The sequence below is a fragment of the Salvelinus sp. IW2-2015 genome, linkage group LG19 (genome assembly GCF_002910315.2).
Source record: "Salvelinus sp. IW2-2015 linkage group LG19, ASM291031v2, whole genome shotgun sequence".
Taxonomy (NCBI): Eukaryota; Metazoa; Chordata; class Actinopteri; order Salmoniformes; family Salmonidae; genus Salvelinus; species Salvelinus sp. IW2-2015.
The window spans coordinates 2,774,449-2,795,914 of record NC_036859.1 but is presented as its reverse complement, the minus strand read 5'-3'; the positions used below and the strand labels follow the sequence as shown (position 1 = coordinate 2,795,914).

Below are 21,466 nucleotides of genomic sequence, written 5' to 3'. Positions count from 1 at the left end.
TTTTTACTGAGGAGTGGCTTCCCTCTGGCCACTCTACCATAAAGGCCTGATTGGTGGAGAGCTGCAGAYATGGTTGTCCATCTGGAAGGTTCTCCCATCTCCACAGAGGAACTCTGGAGCTCTGTCAGAACCATCGGGTTCTTGGTTACCTCCCTGACTAAACCACTTCTCCCCCGATTGCTCAGTAATGCCGGGTGGCCAGCTCTAGGAAGAGTCTTTGTGGTTTTAAACTGCTTCCATTTAATAATTATGAAGGGGACCTAGTGGACCTTCAATGCTAACAACATACTTTTTGGTACTTTTCCCCAGATCTGTCCATCAACAAAATCCTGTCTCGGAGCTCTAAGGACAATTTCTTCGACCTCATGGCTTGGTTTTTGCTCTGACATGCACTGTCAACTATATAGACAGGTGTGTGCCTTTCCAAATCATGTCAAATCAATTAAATTTACCACAGGTGGACTACAATCAAGTTGAAAAATAAATYAGCAAAGAATAAGGGAATGCCAAAAGTGTGCAAAGCTGTCATCAAGGCAAAGGGTGGCTACTTTGAAGAATCTCAAATATAAAATATATTTTGATTTGTTTAACACTTTTTTTGGTTACCACATGATTCCATATGTGTTATTTCATAGTTTTGATGTCTTCACTACTATTCTACAATGTAGAAAATAGTAAAAATAAAGAAAAACCCATGAATGAGTAGGTGTGACCAAACTATTGACTGGAACGGTACGTGTTTGAGAGAGTCTCACCTTTCCACAGAGGGGTCAGTGTGTAGCTCAAACTGCTCAAACTGTTCGGACGCAACAGACAGAAGTTGGCAGATCGGCTGTACCGACTTCAGACGAGTKCCAAGACGCTTGTGGGGGTCATAGAACKAAATGGAGAACACTATTGTGTTCGTGAGAGTAGRTTGTTTGGAGGCCAAACCATTCGGACGCTACAGACAACTTTGTGAGAAGACCAATTTTCGAGATGTCTCATGGTCTGACAAACACCACTCTAGCTCTGTCATCTTTCACCGCAGATGCAGGAAGTGCGACATAGGCGGATGCGGTGGATTGAGACACATAAAAAAAAAGGATATCTCTAGCTTACTTCTATGGGGATTTTGTGGGGATTTTTGTATTATGCTAATTGGATTTCCGCAGGGGCTCAGACATCGATCTCCAGAAATGAGCCCAGTCATTCTGCTCACCTGACTTAGAATTCCTCACAATCAAATGTCGACCGCATTATCTACCAAGGGAATTCTCTTCGATTATAATCACAGCCGTATATATTCCCCCCCAAGCAGACACATCGATGGCCCTGAACGAACTTTATCTGATTCTATGTAAACTGGAAACCACACACCCTGAGGCTGCATTCATCGTAGCTGGGGATTTTAACAAGGCTAATCTGAAAACAAAACTCCCTAAATTCTATCAGCATATCGATTGTGCTACCAGGGCTGGTAAAACCCTGGATCATTGTTATTCTAACTTCCGTGACGCATATAAGACCCTCCCCCGCCCTCCTTTCGGAAAAGCTGACCACGACTCCATTTTGTTGCTTCCAGCCTTCAAACAGAAACTAAAACAAGAAGCTCCCGCACTCAGGTCTGTTCAACGCTGGTCCGAGCAATCTGATTCCACGCTTCAAGACTGCTTCGATCACGTGGATTGGGATATGTTCCGCATTGCGTCCAACAACAACATTGCGAATACGCTGATTCGGTGAGCGAGTTCATTAGAAAGTGCATCTGCGACGTAATACCCACAGCAACGATTAAAACATTCCAAACCAGAAACCGTGGATTGATGGCAGCATTCGCGCAAAACTGAAAGCACGAACCACTGCTTTTAACCAGGGCAAGATGACCGGAAACATACGAATACAAACAGTGTAGCTATTCCCTCCGCAAGGCAATCAACAAGCTAAGTGCCAGTATAGAGACAAAGTAGGTCGCAATTCCACAGCTCAGACACAAGAGGTATGTGGCAGGGTCTACAGTCAATCACGGATTACAAAAAGAAAACCAGCCCCGTCGCGGACCAGGATGTCTTGCTCCCAGACAGACTAAATAATTTTTAGGCTCGCTTTGAGGACAATACAGTGCCACTGACACGGCCCGCTACCAAAACCTGCGGGCTCTCCTTCACTGCAGCCGAGGTTGAGTAAAACATTTAAACGTGTTAACCTCCGCAAGGCTGCAGGCCCAGACGGCATTCCCAGCCGCGTCCTCAGAGCATGCGCAGACCAGCTGGCTGGGTGTGTTTACGGACATATTCAATCAATCCTTATCCCAGTTTGCTGTTCCACACATGCTTCAGAGGGCACCATTGTTCCTGTTCCCAAGAAAGCTAAGGAACTGAGCTAAACGACTACCGCCCCGTAGCACTCACTTCCGTATCATGAAGTGCTTTGAGAGACTAGTCAAGGACCATATCACCTCCACCCTACCTGACACCCTAGACCCACTCCAATTTGTTACCGACCGAATAGGTCCACAGACAACGCAATCGCAACACTGCACACGGCCCTAACCACTGGACAAGAGGAATACCTATGTGAGAATGATGTTCATCGACTACAGCTCAGCATTTAACACCATAGTACCCTCCAAACTCGTCATCAAGCTCGAGACCCTGGGTCTCGACCCCGCCCTGTGCAACTGGGTACTGGACTTCCTGACGGGCCGCCCCCAGGTGGTGGAGGGTAGTAACAACATCTCCACCCCGCTGATCCTCAACCATGGGGCCCACCAGGGTGTGTTTTGAGCCCTCTCTGTACTCCTGTTCACCCACGACTCCGTGGCCATGCACGGCCTCCAACTCAATCATCAAGTTTTGCGAGACACTACCCAGTGGTAGGCTTGATTACCAACAACGACGAGACGGCCTACAGGGAGAGGTGAGGGCCCTCGGAGTGTGGTGTCAGGAAAATAACCTCACACTCAACATCAACAAAACAAAGGAGATGATTGTGGACTTCAGGAAACAGCAGAGGGAGCACCCCTATTCACATCGACGGGGACAGTAGTGGAGAGGGTAGTAAGTTTTAAGTTCCTCGGCGTACACATCACAGACAAACCGAATTGGTCCACCACACAGACAGCGTTGTGAGAAGGCGCAGCAGCTGGAAGAAATTCGGCTTGTTCACCAAAAGCACACAAACTTCTACAGATGCACAATCGAGAGCATCTGTCGGGCTGTATCACCGCCTGGTACGGCAACTGCTCCGCCACAACCGTAAGGCTCTTCAGAGGGTAGTGATCTGCACAATGCGATCATCCAGGGGCAAACTACCTGCCCTCCAGGACACTACACCACCCGATGTCACAGGAAGGCCATAAAGATCATCAAGGACAACAACCACTCCCGAGCCACTGCCTGTTCACCCCGCTATCATCCAGGAGCGAGGTCAGTACAGATGCATCAAAGCAGGAACCAGAGACTGAAAAACAGCTTCTATCTCAAGGCCATCAGATGTTAACAGCCACCCACTACATTTAGTGGCTGCTGCAACTCATGACTCAATCCAGCCACTTTAATAATGGGAATTGATGGAATGTATGTAAAAATGTATCACTAGCCACTTTTAACACTGCCACTTAATATAACGTTTACTACCCTGCATTTCTCATCTCATATGTATATGTATATACTGTACTCTATATCATCTACGCATCTGCCATCTTTATGTAATACATGTATCAACTAACCCTTTAAACTAGCCACTTTGTGTTATTAAACCCTACATTACTCACCTCATATGTATATACAGTACTCTATACCATCTACTGCATCTTGCCTATGCCGTTCTGTACCATCACTCATTCATATATCTVTATGTACATATTCTTTATCCCTTTACACTTGTGTGTGTATAAGGTAGTAGTTGTGGAATTGTTAGGTTAGATRACTTGTTGGTTATTACTGCATTGTCGGAACTAGAAGCACAAGCATTTCGCTACACTCGCATTAACATCTGCTAACCATGTGTATGTGACAAATAAAATTTGATTAGATTTGATTTGAGAAATGAGCCCATTAAGATGAAAAGCAATATCTTTAGGCCCTGTACATGGTTCGTATCAGGCAGGTGTGCTATTTTAGTAATTAGCATCATCACCTGTCTGATGCAGCATGGTGGCTACTTGGCTGAAGCATGGSGTTGCTCCTCTGCATTGTTTACCACAAWGGGCTAATCGTTAGCTAGATCACAGCCTCTAAATATCATCGTTGCTTGTTTAATGTTCTAAAAAAATATATACTGGCAAGTTTATGCTTTCGATTGGCCGACGCACTACACGCAGTAATCTTTTATATTGTCATGCTAGACACAGAGATTGTAAAAACGATGCCAATTGCGCAAACATTTGAGTTGATAAAGAAATCTAACAGSACTTAAAAGCTGGGATCCTGCTCTTTTCAATAATTGTCATCAAAACTGTTGTCTTTTTCCCTGAGATTGAATTTAGGAATGTTGCGCAGTGACTGGCCTTATTAGAGCACATTTGTCTCTGCACAGCAATCAGCAGTGTGAAGAGTTGAGCGCTCTTTACAGCCGACAGTTGATATTCAGCTCATAAATAAACAACGTAGCTCATTAACAGCATTGGGAATTAATCTTTTTTTTTTTTTTAACAATTATATTGACTACAGAATAGCATTATTACAATATTCATTTTTATTTATTTATGTATTTAACCAAAAAGTGATTAGTGTAAATAATGTTCATGTCTTGACAAGCAAGCAGCTAATAATGACATTGCTGTGACTGATATGAAAAATGACTGAAAAGGAGGTGGAGGACTTAAATGAGCATGCTGTGAATTGATGGGCTTCCCGTCTCCGCTGAGATGGTTCTGGCGTATCTAGGACTACTGGCGGGGCTCACTCAAGACGGAAGGCTTTGACATACTTGACGAATTCTGGTTGATAACAAGTGTGAGGCATCAGATATCAGMAATATTGTGAAGGATTAAATATATATACTTTTTTTCTGGTTTGGAGTTTGAAAATGTACGGGCCCAAGCGGGCCATATGAAAGCTTGATTYACTTGCCCGGTGAGCTCGGCAGATGTTTCCGMGCCAGCGGGCAGCCCTGAATGTCAAGCTCTMTTATACAACTTATATGACCACTAACTTGCATGTCTCCCCAGAAGTAACTATGGCTATAGTGTAAGTAACTATGGCTATGGCGGACAGGCTATACCTGTCCACCATTTTGTGTCTAGACAGTACTGACCTGAGCCAGGATGGCAGCCTTCTGACCCGCTGTGACACGGATGGCCTGCTGGGTGATGGTCGCAGGGGACGACACTACGTGACCTGTGGAACTGGCCGCGCCCTGCTTCCCCACTCCCTGCGACGCCGGCTGGCCAACCAGAAACGTGCCCTGGAAAAGATCAATCAGAAACAGCTTGGTCGATACGACACCAAAAGATAATATCAACAGCAATGGGTTTTACAATACCATCTGAGAGCTTTTGTTAGAGCTTTTCTTGAAAAGTTTAGAAGTATGGAGGGGGATGGTAACATTTATTTGTTGTTAATGAATTGGTTTATTCAACAGTTTGGGAATAAGGGTTGGTGGGATGAATGGGTGGCACATTGTGGTTGATACATTTGAACATCCTCTTTGGCACAATTAGTCAGCAGTTAGGGAGGCAGATAACAGGGGCGGGTGATTTCTTTAGTTAGGCTGTTTAAGGATGTAGGAGCGGTGTGTGTATGTGTACACAAACACTCGCAAATGTGTGCATGCGCAAGTGTGTGATTGGTGACATTCATTTTCTGCTACCGACCAGTGGAACGGTGGAAAGGAAGAGGAGGTCTAAATGTGTCCGCACTCTCTGCAGGCGCCCCGATGGCAAAGGCTAAAGGTTTTCCCAAAGGTTCGACTGACGTGAGAGTGAGAACAGCGAGCGGTGACATGAAATGATCTCTGCCCCAGATTTAGGTTTTCAGGTGGGAGGAAGAGAGGACGCACATACTTCATTAGATAGTTGTTGGAGACGGCATTGTTCTAGAGTTAAGAGCGGGATCAATGGCTCGATAATGAATGTATCTACTTCAGGGATATAGCTAGCAGCAGGCTCAATCACTCCTGAAATACTAAAGATAGGCTTTACTAAAGTAAATTACCCACAGAGAATGTACTTTATAAAGGGAAAAGTCTTCAAATAATCACTACCGGAATACTAAAGACAGACTTTTCAAAAGGAAAATCCCAGCCTTCATGAACACAAAACAGTAAAAATGTATTCTTTAGGAACAAAAAATCCGCTAGCAAGTAGTCTTTAAAATTAACGAGTGTGATGGATTTGAGAGACTGAAGAGAGTACTTTTATTCTACTCTGAGCATGACATGAGACTCTCCACAAGAATTAGACATGAAAGGCAGCAGCTTGTTTCACTCAATGATTATTCGAAGAGGATAAAAGGGTGAACAGAGAGAGAGTGAGAAGATGTGATTATCAGTGTGGTCTATTTGAGGAGGTGTACACGTATGTGTGTGTGTGTGTGTGTACCTGCAGGGTCTGTGAGGACGAATGTGTGTGTGTGCGTGCACACCTGTGCGTGTATGTGTGTGTGTTTGTGCACCCCTGTGCGTGTATGTGTGTGTGTGTGTGCGCCTTTGTGTGTACCTGTGGGGTCTGTTTGAGGATGTATGATGTGTAGGAGAGGTTAGAGGGCAGGCTGCTGGATGAGGAGGTGGGGGTCTGGGAGCCAGAGCCTGTAGAGGAGCTGCCCTGGGATTGCTGACCTGCACACACATAAACAGACATGGTTCAGCATAATACAGGGTTCTTTCTGGATAAAAAAAGGGCTTAGGTGGTGGGCACGGACGGCCCGGCTATAGAGAACATGTCCTGTAATTCTACACATTTTGCCATGCAACTGAGAGAAAATTAAGCTAATTCCCTGCATTTTGCCATGGCTAATGCTTTATACTGCTAAATTTCTTGCTTTGGTTATTTTCAATTCTCCCTGACTGTCTAGCTTTTATTTAGGTGATTGTTAGTTCTCAAAGATTAATAAAAAATACACTGCTCAAAAAAATAAAGGGAACACTTAAACAACACAATGTAACTCCAAGTCAATCACACTTCTGTGAAATCAAACTGTCCACTTAGGAAGCAACACTGATTGACAATAAATTTCACATGCTGTTGTGCAAATGGAATAGACAAAAGGTGCATTGAGGTAGCAGGACCGCTACCTCCGCCTTTGTGCAAGGAGGAGCACTGCCAGAGCCCTGCAAAATGACCTCCAGCAGGCCACAAATGTGCATGTGTCTGCTCAAATGGTCAGAAACAGACTCCATGAGGGTGGTATGAGGGCCCGACGTCCCAGGTGGGGTTTGTGCTTACAGCCCAACACGTGCAGGACGTTTGGCATTTGCCAGAGAACACCAAGATTGGCAAAATTCGCCACTGGCGCCCTGTGCTCTTCACAGATGAAAGCAGGTTCACACTGAGCACATGTGACAGACGTGACAGAGTCTGGAGACGCCGTGGAGAACGTTCTGCTGCCTGCAACATCCTCCAGCATGACCGGTTTGACGGTGGGTCAGTCATGGTGTGGGGTGGCATTTCTTTGTGGGGCCTCCATGTGCTCGCCAGAGGTAGCCTGACTGCCATTAGGTACCGAGATGAGATCCTCAGCCCCTTGTGAGACCATATGCTGACACATGCACATTTGTGGCCTGCTGGAGGTCATTTTGCAGGCTCTGGCAGTGCTCCTCCTTGCACAAAGGCGGAGGTAGCGGTCCTGCTGCTGGGTTGTTGCCCTCCTACGGCCTCCTCCACGTCTCCTGATGTACTGGCTGTCTCCTGTAGCGCCTCCATGCTCTGGACACTACGCTGACAGACACAGCAAACCTTCTTGCCACAGCTCGCATTGATGTGCCATCCTGGATGAGCTGCACTACCTGAGCCACTTGTGTGAGTTGTAGACTCTGTCTCATGCTACCACTAGAGTAAAAGCACCGCAACATTCAAAAGTGACAAAAACATCAGCCAGGAAGCATAGGAACTGAGAAGTGGTCTGTGGTCACCACCTGCAGAACCACTCCTTTATTGGGGGTGTCTTGCTAATTGCCTATAATTTCCACCTTTTGTCTATTCCATTTGCACAACAGCATGTGAAATTTATTGTCAATCAGTGTTGCTTCCTAAGTGGACAGTTTGATTTCACAGAAGTGTGATTGACTTGGAGTTACATTGTGTTGTTTAAGTGTTCCCTTTATTTTTTTGAGCAGTGTATATAGGTCCATTATCTTTTCAACGTACGTTATATCTGGTTTTAGTCAGTGGTGTAGTGGAGGGTATACAACCACTTATTTTTCAGCGGGAATCGCGTATACTCACTTCTGAATCCCCACAATGTGTATCAAAGTAGTGTAGTGGAGGTATACGCCGTATCAATTAATAAGGCCGATGGAACAGATCAGAATGTTTRGCTTAGAATTATGATAAACGATCATCTATTCACATTTTATGCGCAGCCATGTGCACACAGCGGTAGGCCTACGGGCGAATGCTCCCAAATGCAATTTGCTCACTGCAAACGAGTGCGGCCTCATGGACAGAGATGGAAATATCCGTTCGAAATTGGTGAGATCTAAAGATGCAACATCATGGGGTTGCTTATATGACTAGGATAATGCCTTTGGCTGCTAMAAAATGAAAGAACGTTGAAAGAAAACCAATAGAACAGGAGAACGCATTTGAGGAAGTCTTCATAAAATAATTGCCTCCGTGTTTCTACGGTGGGTAAGACACACCTCATAATATGAAGTAAAACATCCAGGTTTWWAAAAAATTAAGGAACAGGAAAAATATAGCGATGCTAACGATAGGCCTATCCATCTTCTGGTAGATGGAAAGGCTTTCCCAAAAACCTTCCCAATTAAATGTTAATTAGCTACAAAGTAGCCTATGCCTACCTGGCAGAATGATATCATGATTACTTGCATCAATCCAGTGGCCATTTGTTTTGCAAACTCATGTGCTACAGAAACGTCGCTTACCATACAACAGTGTTCTGTGCCTGCTCACTTCAATTGAAGGGTAACTACACWAAAAAAATTGACATTTATTTGATTTTTCCCAGACCTCAAAAGTGGTCTCCTGATGTGGTTTAAGCATTGCTGTGCATTTTTTAAATAAAATGTAATGGAAAAGTAGAAACCTGTGACTTTCTCACTCAGTTGACAGCCTAATTTATCTGTTTCAATAGTAGGCCTACTATTAGCCTACTTGCTCAGTACAGCTTGGGTTGACCTGACTGTGAAAGACCAAAATGGGATTTATCATTTTAGGTCATTCAGAGTTTATGTCACTGTTTCTCATATAATTTTTCACACAGGGTGCCGTGGATGTCGATTATGCCGTGGATGTCGATTAAGGCAGCCCCCCGCACCTCTCTGATTCAGACGGGTTGGGTTAAATGCGGAAGACACATTTCAGTTGAATACATTCAGTTGGACAACTGACTAGGTATCCCCCTTTCCTTCGCCGGGGGGGGGGGGAGGTTGAGTATACCCACTTCTCCGGCACTACACCACTGGTTTTAGTCGTTTTAGTTAACACTAAAATCATTTTCCCAGCCCGTCCAAGGATTTCAATGGCAGACAAATCCCTGATAATACACCCAGAGACTGCTCTRACACAGAGACACAAACACACACAGAGATAGACATGCTTCAGCATAATACGCCTAGAGCGGGGCTCTCCAACCCTGTTCGTGGAGAGCTACCATCRTGTAGGTTCACTCCAACCGTAATCTAGCACACCTGATTCTAATAATAAGCTGTTTGATAAGCTGAATCAGGTTAGTTACAACTGGGGATGGAGTGAAAACCTACAGGAGGGTACCTCTCCAGGAACAGGGTTGGAAAACCCGTTACCTAGAGACTGCTATCCTATACAGACATAAACACCTACAAAACCTGCATTCATACACCAAAGAGGTGAAAAACACCATGGCATATTCACTATTCAGTGGGGGTTTGTTTATGTGACAAACTGGATTGGATACAAGGATGGGGTCGGAGAGGAAGAAGAAAATAGGAAATGAAAGGAGAGGAGTTGGTAAGGATAATGAGGTGTGTGTGTGTGTTACCTGCTGAGTTGGAAGCTCTGAGGATGGCTCCCTGGGGAATGAGCAGCAGCTTGCCCTTCCCTGATGGGTTCTTGCTGTTGGTGGTGAGGTACAGCTTGGTGCCCGGGGGCAGGTTGGCAAGGTTGGCCAGGTTGTTGGCTGGCAGCTGGAGGGTAGCCATCACTGTGGAGAGAGAGAGAGGGGGGAGAGAGTTTGTCTGTCAAGAGTGTTTGTTTGCGTTTACGTGTCTGCATGTCTCAGATAAACAGGCACCTTTTCCCAATGTTTGTATGCGTGTGAACGAACAAAAGTGAAGTGATCCTCACCTCCGCTCTTTCCTGTTCCCCCTGCAGCCCCCGTTGCCTTAGCCACAACCTGCTGACCCACGATGCTACCAGCCGCTCCGCTGACGATGGCCTTGGCGACGCCCTGGGCGACCACCTGCTTCCCGCCGATCACCTTGGAAACGGAGGGGTTACCCTTGGCAACCAGGATCTGTCCGCTGCTGATGGCCACCTGCTTCACCGCTGCCTGGAGGGCGGAGCCTACGGGGATACCCAGAACCTGGAGAGGGGGGAACATTGGAAATATAGTTTTACAGTTCAAAGCTTTTGCTCTCTGATACTGTGCTCACTGGCTGTGAACCATCTCTGTGTGTGTGCATGTCAAATCAAAACGATGTTCATTTTATCAGATGTTAAAGCGGGTGCAGCGAAATMATTATGTTATTTGCGCCTAACAAAGCAGTACAATATCAAACAAGTACATAAACAAAATACCATTTTTTTTTATAAATCAATAAATGTCGGAATGAATCCAAATAACAACCCAAATAGCCCTGTAAGAGTAATATAAATGAAATCTATACGTATCTGCACAGGGTGAATTTGCACTAGACATACTAAGAATGATATGTACAGCAGTAGATATAGAGTGAGCTATTATATTATAAATATGCGGTGAGTATAAACAGTATCATTAAACGCAATGTACAGTAGTAGAAATATTAGAATGAGCTATGTCGAGAATACGGTATTTAAATATACAGTACAAAACCACATGGCAAAATGGATAGAAGTACAGGAAATTAGCTTCCGGACCAGAGTGTGGAATATAAATTAATGTATGTAAGTGGTGCGTATAGACAGTATGTGAATAGAAAAGGTGTGTATAGCAGTAGTTACATATGATGAGCCATGACTAGAAGTTCAAGTGTGTGTGTGTGTGTGTGTGTATGTGTCCGTGTATTTCTGTCTGATACCTTGCTGGGTGGAGCCCCTGCCCCGCTGGCCCCTCCTGTCTGTTTCTGTGGCGACATGGAGATCACGTGGCCTCCCTTCACTGCGACAAATTGCTGCGTTGCTGCGGCGGCAGTCTGCTGGGCTGCCGTTACCGTGGAAACCATCTGCTGCTGCTCGAGTGGGAACTTCTCCCGGCTCCTGCTTGATAATGACCTGCAGAAGTAGAGAGCGTAGAGAAAGAACATTACCACAAGGACTACCAGTGCTAGAAGCAACAGGTTAAACAATGATTCACACCGCTTGACTTTTTCCACATTTTGTTGTGTTACAGCCTGAATTTCAAATGGATTCACACACAATACCCCATAAAGTCAAAGTGGAATTATGTTTTTTACAAATTTTTACAAATTAATTCAAAATGAAAAGCTGAAATGTCTTGAGTCAATAAGTATTCATTCCCTTTGTTATGGCAAGCCTAAATTAGTTCAGGAGTACACATTTGCTAAACAAGTCACATAAGTTGCATGGACTCAATAATGCAATAATAGTGTCTGACATGATTTTTGAATGACTACCTCATCTCTGTACCCCACACATACAATTATCTTTAAAGTCCCTCAGTTGAGCAGTGAATTTCAAACACAGATTCAAACCACAAAGACCAGGGAGATGGTCCAACGCATCACAAAGGGCACCTATTGGAAGATGGGTAAAACAAATAAAGCAGACATTGAATATCTCTTTGAGCATGATGAAGTTATTAAATACACTTTGACGGTGTATCAATACACGCAGTCACTACAAAGATACACGGGTCCTAACTCAGTTGCCGCAGAGGAAGGAAACCGCTCAGGGATTTCACCACGAGGCCAATGGTGACTTTAAGACAGATACAGAGTTTAATGACTGTGGATGAATCAAAAACATTGCAGTTAGGGTGGCTACTTTGAAGAATCTAAAATTTTGATTTGTTTAACACTTTTTTGGTTACTACATGATTCCATATGTGTTATTTCATAGTTGTGATGTCTTCACTATTATTCTACAATGTAGAAAATAGTAAAAATAAAGAAAAACCCTTGAATGAGTAGGTGTGTCCAAACTTTTGACCGGTACTGTAAACGTACTACAACTATTGCAAGACCTGACAATGGTTGTCTAACAATGATCAACAACCAATTTGACAGTTTGAAGCAGTTTTTTAAAGAATAAATGGGCAAATGCTGCACAATACAGGTGTGYAAAGCACTTAGAGACTTACCCAGAAACACTCACAGATATAATATAATATAATATATTTTTTTTAATCCACTTTGAATTCAGGCTGTAACAGAACAAAATGTGGAATAAGTCAAGAGGTATTAATAATTTTGTCCCATTCCAAACAGGCAAGAAAAAACCAGCAAGGCAAAAAAGAGTGAGCACTCACCATTGGTTAGTTAATACAATAAGTCAATGTCATTGTTGTGATTAGACATTGGTTTTAATAACAGCGACTGACAGATCACAAAGAACCCTGCTTTAATTTTCAGCCCCCCGGCAGAGAGAGAAGGCTTGGTGCTGCCCAGCAGAGAAAGAAACAGTGCTGTGGGTTGAGGTTTGATGCTGAGTATCACAGCAGCACCGCGTTCCTGCCTACAGTACTGACGGAATTCATCTGCCATGAAATTGTGTTTCATCATCTGTGGAGAGTTTGGGGAGTGGGTTGATTTTATTACAGGGGTTTGACACCAGCTCTGTGTGTTTTTGGGGGGTTTTACTATCCTTGTGGGGAGCAGGAGTCCTCAAAAGGATAGTAAAACAAGGAACATTCCAACCTGTGGAAGGACAAGGAAAAAGGAAAAAAGGCTAAAAAGGCTATTTTAGGCTTAGGAGGTAGGGATACAATTAGGGTTAGGTTTAAGTTAGGTTAAGGGTACATTTACATCAATTGATTGGTCCCCACATGGAGAGCAAAAAAAACAGGTGTTTAGATATAGAACCTTGCAGTGCATTTCCCTTTTAGAATGATGTCCCAGTTAAATGTCTTGCCAAGTGGCTGCCTACAGCTGCCGAAGATAGCACCCAGAGTYGCACACTATTAATAATACACAGAGCGAGAGCGAGAGTGTTGTTCAAGGGAGGAAGTGTCTACAGAGACAGGAAGTCACTATACCACACAGACTGCTGGGTTGGCTCTGACATAAATCTCCTGGAAGCTCAACACTGTTAGGTCTGAAAGAGTTGTATGAAAAGTACTCATGACAGGTTAATGCTTTGGTTATCAAAGTCAGTCATGGAAGACTCCTGTGTATTCAGGGTTTAAACTTGAAAGGGGCAATCTGCAGTTGAAATAATAACAAAGCATATCCCACCACTTGGGTAAAAAGCTAAGGGGTTGGGGCTGGAGAAATGTAACCACTCTCAAATTCATAGACATGACCAAAAGTATGTGGACACCTGCCTGTCGAACATCTCATTCCAAAATCATGGGAATTAATACAGAGTTGGGCCCCCCTTTGCTGCCTCCACTCTTCTGGAAAGGCTTCCACTAGATGTTGGAACATTGCTGTGGGGACTTGCTTCCATTCAGCCACAAGAGTATTAGTGAGGTCGGGCACTGATGTTGGGCGATTAGGCCTGGCTTGCAGTCTGCCTTCCAATTCATCCCAAAGGTGTTAGATGGGGTTGAGGTCAGGGCTCTGCGCAAGCCAGTCAGGTTTTTCCACACCGATCTCGACAAACATTTCTGTATGGACCTCTTTTTGTTTACAGGGGCTTTGTCATGCTGAAACAGGACAGGGCCTTCCCCAAACTGTTGCTACAAAGTTGGAAGCATAGAATCGTTGCATTSCTGTAGCGTTAAGATTTCCCTTCACTGGAACTAAGGGGCCTAGCACGAGCCATGAAAAACAGCCCCAGACCCTTATTCCTCCTCCACCAAACTTTACAGTTGGCACTATGCATTGGGGCAGGTAGCTTTATCCCACTCCAGCCGACGCTTGGCATTGCACATGGTGATCTCAGGCTTGTGTGTGGCTGCTCGGCCATAAAAACCCATTTCATGAAGCTCCTGACAAACAGTTCTTGTGCTGGCGTTGCTTCCAGAGGAAGTTACTAAACTCGGTAGTGTGTTTCAACCGAGGACGGACCATTTTTAAACGCAATGCGCTTCAGCACTTGGCGGTCCCGTCCTGCTAGCTTGTGTGGCCTACCACTTCGTGGCTGAGTCATTGTTGCTCCTAGACATTTCCACTTCACAATAACAACACTTACAGTTGACCGGGGCAGCTCTAGCAGTGGAGAAAATTGCCATGTTGAAAGTCATTGAGCTCTTCAGTAAGGCCATTCTACTGCCAATGTTTGTCRATGGAGATTGCATGGCTGCGTGCTCGATTCTATACACCTTTCAGCAACAGGTGCGGCTGAAAGAGGCAAATCCACTCATTTTAAGGGCTGTCCACATACTTTTGTYTATATAAGTGTAGCTATGAATGCAAGGACTGACCATCTATGATATCAAAATTATAGCTTTAACCAGGGCTTGACATTCACTTTTTTTTGCCACTTGTCCTTGGGACAAGCATCACAGATTTTTTTACTTGTCCAAAAGCTCAAGTCACTAGTCCAAACATTTTTTTAAAGGGTCTGTAACACCAATATTAGGAAGGTGTTCCTAATGTTTGGTATACTCAGTGTATATAKCCATTCATTCTTGAAGAAAATAACTTCTAAATGCCTTAGTTCAACTGTCATAACCCAAAATATAACCTTATTTTACTCCAATGTTTGTAAACAATGTCAATGTAAACAAATACTGTATAGCCTAAAAACATGGTTAGTTAAAAAAAATTCGGCGCAGAGAACAATTAGATATATATCACACAAAAATCACCATGAAACCATTACAGCGATCAGAATTCGATCAGAGAGCCAACATTGGAATAATATTCAAATCTATTTTTCCTGTACATAAATAAAAAGCCTACATGTAATAAAAGTGTAGGTGATATGCATATTGGTATAGCCTCATGTCGAAACCGATGCCGACAGGAGGGAAGTGCCAGAACACGTAGCCAACTTTACTGAGACTTTAATTAACAAATGTAGACTAAACGCCAGTCGTGACTGACAAACAAAATGAGACCATTTAACCGTAAACGTATTTGTTTACAACTAGCCCTTTTATGTCATTTTATGATGCATGTCTTTCCCTTGTTTCAAAGTAGCCTAGCTAAAAATGACCATAGAATAGTTAGAGGAATTATTTTTAAACACTTAATATGACATTGAAACTGGCATTTTTCACATTCTATTGGTTTTCAAATCAATGTTCTTTTATTGTCCAGCGCAAAGGCATAATCCTGAGCATTTAGTACCCTGCTAGTTGATGATAATCCTAGTCATATTAGAACCCTGCTAGTTTATGATAATCTAGTCTATTAGCAACCCTGCTAGTTGATGATAATCTCTCTAGTCATATTAGTAACCTGGTAGTTAATGATAATCCTAGTCATATTAGTAACCCTGCTAGTTGATGTAATCTAGTCATATAGTAACCCTGCTAGTTGATGATAATCCTAGTCATATTAGTAACCCTGCTAGTTGTGATAATCCTAGTCATATTAGTACCCTGCTAGTTGATGATAATCCTAGTCATATTAGTAACCCTGCTAGTTGATGATAATCCTAGTCATTTAACCCTGCTGTTATGATAATCCTAGTCATATTAGAACCCTGCTAGTTGATGATAATCCTAGTCATATTAGTAACCCTGCTAGTTGATGATAATCCTAGTCATATTAGTAACCCTGCTAGTTGATGATAATCCTAGTCATTTAGTAACCCTGCTAGTGATAATCCTAGTCATATAGTAACCCTGCTAGTTGATGATAATCCTAGTCATATTAGTAACCCTGCTAGTTGATGATAATCCTATCATATTATGTAACCCTGCTCAGTTGATGATAATCCTAGTCATATTTAGTAACCCTGCTAGTTAATGATATCCTAGTCATATAATAACCCTGCTAGTTGTATAATCCTAGTCATATTAGTAACCCTGCTAGTTGATGATAATCCTAGTCAATTAGTACCCTGCTAGTTAATGATAATCCTAGTCCTATAAATAACCCTGCTAGTTGTGATAATCCTAGTCATATTAGCAACCCTGCTAGTTGATGATGACCATAGAAATGTTGAGGGAATTATTTTATAAACACTTAATATGACATGAAACTGGCATTTTTCACATTCTATTGGTTTTCAAATCAATGTTCTTTTATTGCTCAGCAGCAAAGGTAAATCCTAGGTCATATTAGTAACCCTGCTAGTTATGATAATCCTAGTCATAACTAGCAGGGTTACTGCTATTCCGTGTTAGCAGTTGGTAGCTAGTACAACCCTGAAGGCTACTAGTCAATCATCTGTTGTGTCGGAAATATATGTACAAAAAGTTGTAAATGTTTAGCTAGCTTGACTGAAACTAAACATAATTACAGTAACAACGACTCTGCAAAATTCTAGCTCTGTAGGGCGACAAACTATGGAGATTAATCGACCTTCAATCAAGGTAAATATCGTGCTAGCTAAGTAGTTACGTTGCATAGCGGTTTGATTTTTGCTTGCCTAACGTTTGTTTGGGACACAACATCGCGAGTCTGTTGTCGAGGGTTTATGTTAGGAAAATGTGGAGCAGGACATTTGACCCGCAACATTTTCATTTACCGGACCCATATGCATCAGGTTCATAACCTGATTAGGGCGTCCACATCGGCCCACAGTTCTCAGAATGACAGAAATCACATTTGGGATATCATGGTAATTCATTAACAGAACATGCATGTCCAGAATTTAACGACGTGCTGTCCTTCTTACCAAATTCTGATGTGCACTTTGAACATGTTAGAATAACTGTCGACATTTACTTTTCCTCAGCCAACAAACGAGTAAGTTAATGAACAGCAAAATCACTATCCTATGTGAATCTCATAAGTAGGTTTAGGCTACTATTTACTTGGTCAGCTTGTCGAGAAAGATCGTCTATGCCAGAGTCTGGACATTTGTGTGAAGATGATTCCAAATTATACACCAGTAGGCCTAGGCTATATAAAACAAAGACGTTAAAAGCAATGAGTCTGATGCAACAGATCGAACATTTAGCTTAACGTTTATAACTATTATTTCATAAATCATGCGCAGTAATGCACACAAGGCAGTAAGTACACGCTAGGCAATGTTCGTTCCATTATGCAATTGCGGGAAAACACCATTGTCGAGAGGCACTGCACATTCAAGCGGTTTCATGTGACAGATGAAATATCCATTAGAAATGTAGAAGAGGAGATCTAATAGGCTAATCTTACAAGCGCAGGTCCTAATCCAGGCACTTGTCATCTCCGTCTGGATTACTGCAACTCGCTGTTGGCTGGGCTCCCTGCCTGTGCCATTAAACCCCTAAACTCATCCAGAACGCCGCAGCCCGTCTGTGTTCAACTTTCCAAGTTCTCTCACGTCACCCCGCTCCTCCGCTCTCTCTCACTGGCTTCCAGTTGAGCTCGCATCCGCTACAAGACCAGGCTGCTGCCTACGAGCTGTGAGGGGAACGGCACCTCCGTACCTTCAGGCTCTGATCAGGCCCTACACACCAACAAGGGCACTGCGTTCATCCACCTCTGGCCTGCTCGCCTCCCTACCTCTGAGGAAGTACAGTTCCCGCTCAGCCCAGTCAAAACTGTTTCGCTGCTTCTGGCACCCCAATGGTGGAACAAATCCCCTCACGACGCAGGTCAGCGGAGTCAATCACCACCTTCCGGAGACACCTGAAACCCCACCTCTTTAAGGAATACCTAGGATAGGATAAAGTAATCCTTCTAACCCCCCCCCCCCCCTTAAAGAGTTAGATGCACTATTGTAAAGTGGTGTTCCACTGGATATCATAAGGTGAATGCACCATTTGTAAGTCGCTCTGGATAAGCAGCGTCTTGCTAAATGACTTAAATGTAAATGTAAATGTACAATAATCCTAGTCATATGTTAGTAACCATGCTAGTTGATGAACCTAGTCCATATTAGCAACCCATGCTAGTTGATGATAATCCTAGTCATATTAGTAAACCTGCTAGTTGATCGATAATCCTAGTCATATTAGTAACCCCATGCTAGTTGATGATATCCTGTCATATTAGTAACCCTGCTAGTTGATGATAATCCTAGTCTATTAGCAACCCTGCTAGTTGATGATAATCCTAGTCATATTAGCAGCCTGCTAGTTGATTGATAATCCTAGTCTTTAGTAACCCTGCTAGTTGATTGATAACCTAGTCATTTAGCAACCCTGCTAGTTGATGATAATCCTAGTCATATTAGCAACACCTGCTAGTTGATGATAATCCTAGTCATATTAGTAACCCTGCTAGTTGATGCATCTTTCTTAATTTCTGTGACATGAAACCGCTCCAGCATACTCTGCACTTTGAGAATGGTGTTTTCCGCTAATTGCATTTGGGAACATTTGCGCACATTCTACAGGCATGTGCACATTCTTAAGCTTATAATTGTTGTACGAATTCATATATTTTCCCGCCATAATTACACCAACAATCACAAATGACGGCTGAGCTTGCTTTGTAATGTTCATAATACAATAAATGTATTACTAGTAAGAAGTTGTGGTACATTACTCAATTCAATTTATTTTTGTGACCCAAGTCTTTTAACCAGTGTATGTTAAAATAAATGATTTACATACAATAGTAAAAAGTAAAACAGATAAACAGTTCTACAACTGAACATCAAGAATCAGTGCCTGCCCTGCCACAAAATGCTGAGTGATACYACTTATTTATTATTATTAGTTCAGGGCTCTAATGCAAAAAAATATTTGACAAGGACTACATACTGTTAGTTGATATTCATGAGCACACAAATAAATTCAGGAGTACAATTAAATTGTAAAAGTATAAAATCGTGTGTATAAATGGTTTTTGGAGTGTTCCATGCTCAATGAATCACAACGTACCCCCAAATATTTGAGTCATGAGATGAGACAAAAATGTCCAGCTGCCCCTTTAAGGGGCGGGCCATTACCGTGATAAAGGCACTCAGTAGCTGTGTTCGAATACCCATACTAACATATTGTATTCTACATACTTAATGAGTATATACTACATACTATATACTATTAGTTCATTTTAGTATACTGTAAATTAATAGTATCCTTCAGTTGAGCGTACWAGCTCTTCACCTGTCTACCGGAAGTTGATGCTGTTGCTATGCAACCTCTCGCTAGCGTAACAAATTACTAGTTAGACCTTTTACGACTTTGGGTGTGTTCTTAAATTCAATCTGGAGTGCCAGAGTGCGCTCGTCAATTCAAAAGCGTTGTCAGATGGTCCGTTTGTAAATTCAAAGCGTTGTCAGATGGTCCGTTTGTAAATTCAGATTGTTGTCAGATGGTCCGTTTGTAAATTCAGAGTGTTGTCAGTGGTCCGTTTGTAAAATCAGAGTGTGTAGTTCTCGGAGCGCACAGTGGACGRTCGGGCCGAGGAGTAGGGTTGATTTGAGCGTTCTGACCTRACAACGGCAGTCYAGCACCCAAGCTAACGTCGGCTAGCTTTCTAGACACAAATGAGACCACTCTGACCATTTACTCGCACTAGCAGAGCTGGTTAGGCTGTTTTCATGTTATCTAGAGCGTTGGTGACTAACTGTGCTGCTGGCAACAATTTAATTACGCTTTTTGCAGACGTTTACTGACACCGGCCATATTCAACGGGTGTTGAGCGCTCGTAAATTCATTATTCTCCGCTCTGGTACACTCGGACGAGAGTGCTCTGAAATCGGAGTAGATAGCCAGAGCGAATTTACGAAAGCACCCATTGAGAACGCACAACGACAAAAACCATTTAGCTAAGCTAAGAATGACGGGAATAACCAAGTCAATAAACGTTGGGTCGTTAGTTAGATAGCCTATAGTTAATATACTGGCAAGTTTGATATATAAGTAGCCAACTAACGTTAGGTAGCTAGCTAACATACCGGTACATACTGCTGTAATAATATGCTATGTTGTTCGTAAGGACAGCGTAGTTAACAAATTGTCAACCAACATATGGTGTAAGGTAACTTATTTGAAAAGTCATTACTTTATTACATTGTTCAACATTTGTCATAATTAGTTAAAGCAATGAATTTCTATCCGCTCTCGTACTTTGGCTGCATATTTCCGCCATTTTCGTCGAATCTGAAATCGAGGTGAAGCCACGCCCATTTCCTGAAGAAATGCATATGGCCCCTAAAGTACGGAAATAGTGTCCTCTGCGCGTATACTTCATATTTTGGCGCATTTAGTAGGACATCCGGGAACTTTTGGCATWCTAACTATATCCATACTATGACCAATAAGCATACTATATACTCAATTCYCGTCACAAATTGCACAGTTAGTATGAGTATTTGAACACAGCTAGTGTGATTCTATGTTTATCTGTGTAAAATGTGAAGCACAAATAAGCATCTAATGACTCACTTACCTGTTTTATGAGTTGTCTGAGGCAGGTGTTAGATTACGCGCGTTTTCAAGTGCAACGTTAATAACAATGGTTTTGGGAAATAGTTCTGAGATTTAACAATGCTCCTGTGAAGGTTCTAACAATGAACTTAGCCAAAAGATGCTTTTGGGAAATCGGGCCCTGGATAGTAAAATGTTTTCCTGAATATTTTACCGTGGTGACACGGCCATTGACATTTGAGCGATCTCTATGTCAGCTCTGTGTAACTCACCTTGACCCCTGAGGACAGGAAGCTGCCTGTGTGAACCTTGGGGGCRGGAGAGCGAGTCCCCTGGGTCGCAACCGACTGCTTGGCTGTGGGACTTCCTGTAAGACAGAGACACTCAATCAATTATCAAAATGTATTTTGGTCACTGCCTGAAACTGGGTCCTGGTAATGGCATCTGTCAGGTTCACAAGGATATTGAATTCAAAAGCTTTAGGTGGGTTACAGCACTAAAACTAAGCTATTGAGAGAAAAAGAGAAACTAAGGAAAACTAAGTGAATCAGCTCAAACTCCAACATCAGCTTGAAATAACATGAAACACTTTAAACCCCTCTGCCCGCCCTGGATCAGTTGAAACTAAGCGTTGG

The 21,466-nt window shown here is 42.9% G+C and overlaps 1 protein-coding gene across 1 annotated transcript in view; it reads right to left on the bottom strand.

Annotated features, from left to right (window-relative positions):
* The window catches only part of LOC111979536 (YEATS domain-containing protein 2), a 74,217-nt gene that overhangs the window by 27,131 nt on the left and 25,620 nt on the right, over positions 1-21,466 (bottom strand). Inside the window, 7 exon segments of the mRNA XM_070448758.1 lie at positions 5,239-5,388; positions 6,641-6,759; positions 10,122-10,283; positions 10,427-10,664; positions 11,362-11,517; positions 11,519-11,554; positions 21,104-21,198. Of these exon segments, the coding sequence (XP_070304859.1) occupies positions 5,239-5,388; positions 6,641-6,759; positions 10,122-10,283; positions 10,427-10,664; positions 11,362-11,517; positions 11,519-11,554; positions 21,104-21,198 (956 nt within the window).